This window comes from Pinus tabuliformis, chromosome 2_2 (genome assembly GCF_031772625.1).
Source record: "Pinus tabuliformis cultivar Carrire ecotype Pingquan chromosome 2_2, CPIR1, whole genome shotgun sequence".
Taxonomy (NCBI): Eukaryota; Viridiplantae; Streptophyta; class Pinopsida; order Pinales; family Pinaceae; genus Pinus; species Pinus tabuliformis.
Window position 1 is genome coordinate 1,113,722,728 of NC_142300.1, and position 5,611 is coordinate 1,113,728,338.

General features: G+C 34.2%; 1 protein-coding gene across 2 annotated transcripts; it reads right to left on the bottom strand.

The window, feature by feature from the left end:
- Window positions 1–2,667: 2,667 nt before the first annotated feature.
- Window positions 2,668–5,317, bottom strand: LOC149197303 (histidine-containing phosphotransfer protein 1-like). 2 transcript variants are annotated; one of them, XM_089403890.1, is made up of 6 exons: window positions 5,120–5,317; window positions 4,863–4,993; window positions 4,089–4,157; window positions 3,688–3,759; window positions 3,458–3,530; window positions 2,668–3,001 (listed from the first exon to the last, which is right to left on the bottom strand). In XM_089403890.1, exons 1-6 carry the CDS (start codon window positions 5,177–5,179, stop codon window positions 2,951–2,953), a joined length of 456 nt encoding a protein of 151 aa, XP_089260016.1. In that variant the 5' UTR covers window positions 5,180–5,317; the 3' UTR covers window positions 2,668–2,950. The 2 variants fall into 2 exon arrangements, with proteins under 2 accessions (XP_089260016.1, XP_089260017.1); XM_089403891.1 differs by lacking the exon at window positions 4,089–4,157.
- Window positions 5,318–5,611: the final 294 nt, after the last annotated feature.

Consider the following 5,611-nt stretch of genomic DNA (forward strand, 5'->3'; position numbering starts at 1 on the left):
AACTCACTAAGTCCATAGCCTTCCATCCTCAAATTGATGGCCAGACAGAGGTTGTCAACCGGATGATTGTACACATTCTGTGCATGTACAACTCAAAGCATCCACGCACATGGGACGAGAGCCTCCCCTATGTTCAGCATAGCTACAACCGAGCTCTTCATAGCTTGACGGGCCACAACCCTTTTCAGGTGGGACTGGGATTCCAGCCACTATGCCCCATTGATGTGGCCATGCCACTTGCAGCTACTCACACAGATTCAGCTCATGTCCAGTTCGAAACAGATAAGGCAACCAGCTTCATTGAACACATCCAACATATTCATCAGCAGGTCCATGACATTCTGGAGAAATCAAATGCCAAGTACAAGCAGCAGCATGATCAACATCGGGTGCCACACAAGTTTCAGGTGGGCGACAAAGTCTGGTTGCATTTGCAAAAGGAACGCCTTACTGGAGCCTATCGGAAACTGAGACCACTCCGATATGGTCCTTACACCATTATTAAGGCTGTGGGAGACAATGCATTTGAGCTCAGCATTCCCCCATTCCTTGGCCTACACCCAGTGTTCAATGTGGACCGCCTTCGGCCATACTTTCCACCATTGCTAGACACATCTGACATTGTAGAATAGCTCACACCCACAGAATTAAATGCAGATTGCATGGAACAAGCTGCAACTGATCAGATCATGGACACACAGATCAAGAACACTCACCAACAGAATATCCAACTGTATCGAGTTGTCAAAGCAGGCCAACTTCTTCACCAGGGCAGGTGGCTCACCAGGGACCAAGTTCAGCAAAAGTTTCTTCATCTCATGGAGGAACTCAACGCAATGGGGACCATTGCTTCCTAAGGGGGGAGGAATGATCCAGGTGGATCTTGGTGGCCACCTGCCAAGTCCACCTGGACCCCCACCATTGTTTCTCTCAGCATTTTCAGTTTCCTTAATTGTAGCACAACTTACTGTTTTTAGCAATTTTTCGAGTCGTGAACTTCCGGAGTCGTTTTGAGGCCCTAAATGACATTTTTTGGGAAATCTGGGGCAACATGGGTCCATTGACCCATGTTGCCTCCCAAAGTGGTAGTGCTCGGATAGATCTTTCTAACGAGCTATTGTACACATCAAACGAAGATTGTATGCCAAAGTTACAACCCCGGGAAGTTGATGTACCAATTTACCCAAACGGGACCCACAGTTTGGCGTTTCATCTTCTAGGGTTAGGTTTTGGAATGTTAAGGGTTTTCCATTGTTTCTCAACAATAAATAGGCCTTCGAGCCTCATTGTAAGACAGTTCAGAGGCATGTAGCCACCACATCTCTTCTCAGAGATAAGCTACCATCACCCTAGCTGGTTTATTTCCATTACTGTTTGTTAGCATATTTTAGTATTTTACATTAATGAAGTGAAGTATTATTTCTGCTGCATATCTGTGTTTATGGTTATCTCTGTAATTTGTTGCGTTCCTGTTTAAATCTGGATAAATTTCTCAAAAGATTTGATTCCTCTCAACTCTAGGTAGATCTTAAAATGAATTTATACTAATTTTGAACACACTAATCAAAAGTTTTAACTATAATGTTTTTTATTTATCATTAGTTAACTTTGAAATATTTTATTTATGATTTACATTTTCCACATTACAATGTTAATACATGACCTCTCATATTCATAAACATATCTCCCTTTATATAATTAATTATTTATAATCATCTATTAATGGAATACAATCTCTCCATATATATATACACTTTATTTTTGTCTATATAAAATTATGTTATAATTTTTTTTTAGTATATTTTGTTTTAAATATTATATAAAATGATTTACACATCATGTAATATGAATAATATTATTTTTACATATTTTTATAAATTGATAGAATTACAATCTTCCTTTTATATATATATATATGGAAAATAAAACATCATAACTTTTAATTATTTATGAGTAACATTGATTTTTTTATTTGTTAATATAAATATTATTTTATTATTTTTAATTATATTATAATTTTTTACTATATTTTGTTTTAAATATTATATAAAATGATTCACACATCATGTAATATGAATAATATTATTTTTACATGTTTTTGATAAAGTGATAGAATTACTTATCTCCCATATATATATATATATATTATTTGAAAAATAAAACATTTTATTTAAGTAACATTGATATTTTTATTTGTTATTATAAATATTATTTTATTATTTTTGATTATATTATAATTTGTTTTTAGAATATTTTATTTTAAATATTATATAAAATGATGTCTAATATAAATAATATTATTTTTACATATTTTTGATAAACTGATAAAATTACTTATCTCTTTATATATATATTCAATTATTTGAAAAATAAAAATTACTTATCTCTTTATATATATTATGTGAAAAATAAAACATCTTTGAGTAACATTGATTTATCTCTTTATATATATTATTTGAAAAATAAAACATCTTTGAGTAACATTGATTTTTTTATTTGTTAATATGAATATTATTTTATTATTTTTATTTTTAATGTTGTATATTGCAATAAAATTGTAAAAATGAGAGAATATTAAAGTGGAACGACTTAAAATTCGATAACACATCAGAGTTTACACATTGTTTTGAGAGACTCAAACCTTTGACACTCACAATAACGGCAAAACATCACTGTAAATACTTGTTAATCGATTCATACCCAGTAAACAAATTATAGAAAAAAGTCTCCACACGGCATTACTCTTACATAACTGTACACTGAGATTCCAGCAACAGAATATCTGGCTGCAACAAAAGAACTAAAAATTATGGAAATGAAATATCAACGCCACTCACGTTCATTTTTCTCTTGCTATGGGACTGGACCCCTTTTCTGATCACTATGATCCTCATTCCCTCAAATAAAAACCAATCTCTAGGGCGCCCCATGCTAACGATGATGATTAAGCTTAATTTGCCACGGATATGGTTCCACCGGCTCCCCGGATTTGTTGTTCAAGCTTCAATTTACCGGCCAGAGAAAAAAAACAAAACGTTATAGAAAGCACTCAGAATCTTAAAATGTATTTGGATTAATTATATCATTAAAATTGGATTTAATTTTCCAATCATATAATCTGGTTCATCTAATGTGTTGTGGAGGTTTGCGGCTGCAGGTGTTGGTAAACATTATAAACCAGTAACTAAGATCCCAAAGGTGGAAATTACGGATTTTATAGAGGTGTGGTGATTCTTCCAACACCCCCTTCAAACGCAACTTGGGGGAATCTAACCTGGTTCCAAGCTCTGATACCATGTGGAGGTGTTGGTAAACATTATAAAACAGTAACTAGGATCCCCAGGGTGGAAATTACGGATTCTATAAAAGTGTGATAATTCTTCGAACATGTGTATTGTATTTTAAAAATAAAATAAAAATCAGTTAATTACAAAAAATATCGTAAATTTTAGATTACCTTTAATAGAAATTCTAGCTTGTCCTTGAGAAGATAATACTCCTGTTTCAGTTCTTGCAGACACTGCACGCATCTGCAGTGACAAAGCAAATAAGGAAGCTCCCTTTGTATTAACTGTACTCATTTGATCACTTGGTGTTTAAGTGCATACCATGTCAACAAATTATTGCAATAATGGAAAGTATTAACCATTGACTAGACAACATTGATGACTCTGATAATTTAGTTACCCATTTCTCATTTTTTCTTCGCAGCATGCTCGAAATATTGTGCATACATTTTTCACGCGCTGTGCCCCAATACTGTTCATGTAAAAATCATGATACCATAATTAGTCCCCGTAGTGCGCTCCTGCATTTGTAAACTAAGGGAAAAGACCTATGCTTCATTTTAAAAATAAATGGTTCCTCTTAAGGATAAATCATATTAGTTAATTCGAAATTTCTACCAGTAATTTAAAACGCAATTAAAACCACAAAAATTTAAAATCAAACATCGATTTTCTGGTTAAGAGCAGTTCTGTAATCCGTTTTCTTATTAAGAGCAGTTCTGTAATAAAATTCCACGTTAAGTGTCTGTGTTGTCAGTAAATACAAGCGAGCAATGCTAGTGAGTTGCAATGCTTAGATACCTTGAGCTGCTACCCTTAAAATGGTTCAGACACGAATCAACTTTTTTGTAATCCACTGGTTCCTGATTGCTGCAAGGTCCATGTATGAAAAAATTTTCAACATGCAAAATCTGGTTAAAAACTTAAATCCAGTTTTAAACTTATAATTGAAGGGGAAGGGAGTTGCTTTACAGCCCCCTAGTGTACATATTCATGTAACATTCCCAAAAAGAATGTCATTAAATAATACATAAGGCCGGATGCCAAAAAACCTCTGGGAGCTACTTCAGGGTTACCTAATTCAGGGATGTGATTAAAAAAGTTGTTAACTTGATTCAAGGGGATTAGAATTTTGAATTTTAGAGTCACTAAATGTTTTTTGTTTTGTTTGATTGGCTTGAAAATTTTAGCATTTATATAAGCAGTTGTCTATAATGCTACTTTTTAAAGTCTTTTTGGTGGGTTTTTCCCCGGCAACAATTTATTGGTATCGCAAGTTTGATAGCTAGTTTCTGCACAATCAAAGCCTCCCAGGGATTTTTTAGGGTGCTGAATCCAAATATGCAGTTAAAAAACCATTTTAACTGCAACAAATCAAGATTTAAGCTCAATTTCTTCCACGGGATTCCGTCACCCGAATCTCCAAAAAATCGCATTATAGACAACTCCTTTATATAATACTACAGATTAAATGAACCTTGAATATTATCATTTATATAATTGTTCATAACATAAAGCCAACGTAAATACTAAAGACCAATTTTTCTTAAAAGTTTAGAGAATAAGTAAATATACAGTGTGTTTTGCAAAGTATTCAGCGATTTCTGTGAGTCCTCAAAGAACAAAGAAATGACTTCTTGCACGAAATCAGGATTGGTTTCATCCTGCAGCTGCTGAAGCTGAGTGAATTGCTCGTCCAGAATACCCTGCGATAAAAATCCAAAGGTTCAATTAAAGCCTATATAGTTAGAATATAGTAAGAGTTGAAAATCATCACAAGCTTAAAACCAGATCTGCACTCTAAAGTCTACAATTGAAAACTCATTAGTTACTTCTTGGCAAAGAGCTGTGACGAGGTTAACACGTCGTTGCTGCAGCTCGTTGATCGCCATGCAGAATTTTTCTTCGAACACTTCACCAAACAGAGAAAAAAAAAGAAAGCGTGAGAAGCTTGTTAAAGCTCAAAACGCCTCAAGATCCGAGTTCTAGGTTCATTCCTCAGCCAATTTTATACACAGAAATGATGTCAGCCTCTCGTCATGAGTCTTTCTGTTTGATGCCAAAAATGCTTTGGCATTTCATTGATTCCAAAGCAAGGTTTTGCTTTCGAAGGATCTCCCATTGCTAGCGTTGTTCGCCACCCAAAATTCCCAAACAAGGTTTTTGTTAGGTTTCTGTTTTGTTTGGTATAGCAATTTTGGAACCAATTGCTTTCTGGATTGCTGGCAGAATTTGGCACGCGTATGATGTCATATCTTTTCACTTTTCCGATTCATGAATGTCAAATATTCTTTCACTCTTTTTGCATGCCAAATTTAGTCGAG

Bases quoted from the DNA above. Each gene is read 5' to 3' on its own strand.
- LOC149197303 (XM_089403890.1), bottom strand. From the start codon at position 5,179: ATGGCGATCAACGAGCTGCAGCAACGACGTGTTAACCTCGTCACAGCT. The intron at 4,158-4,862 runs GTATATTTACTT...TGGACCTTGCAG, and splicing joins AATACTTTGCAAAACACACT to CAATCAGGAACCAGTGGATT. The intron at 3,002-3,457 runs GTAATCTAAAAT...GGTAAATTGAAG, and splicing joins AGCTAGAATTTCTATTAAAG to CTTGAACAACAAATCCGGGG.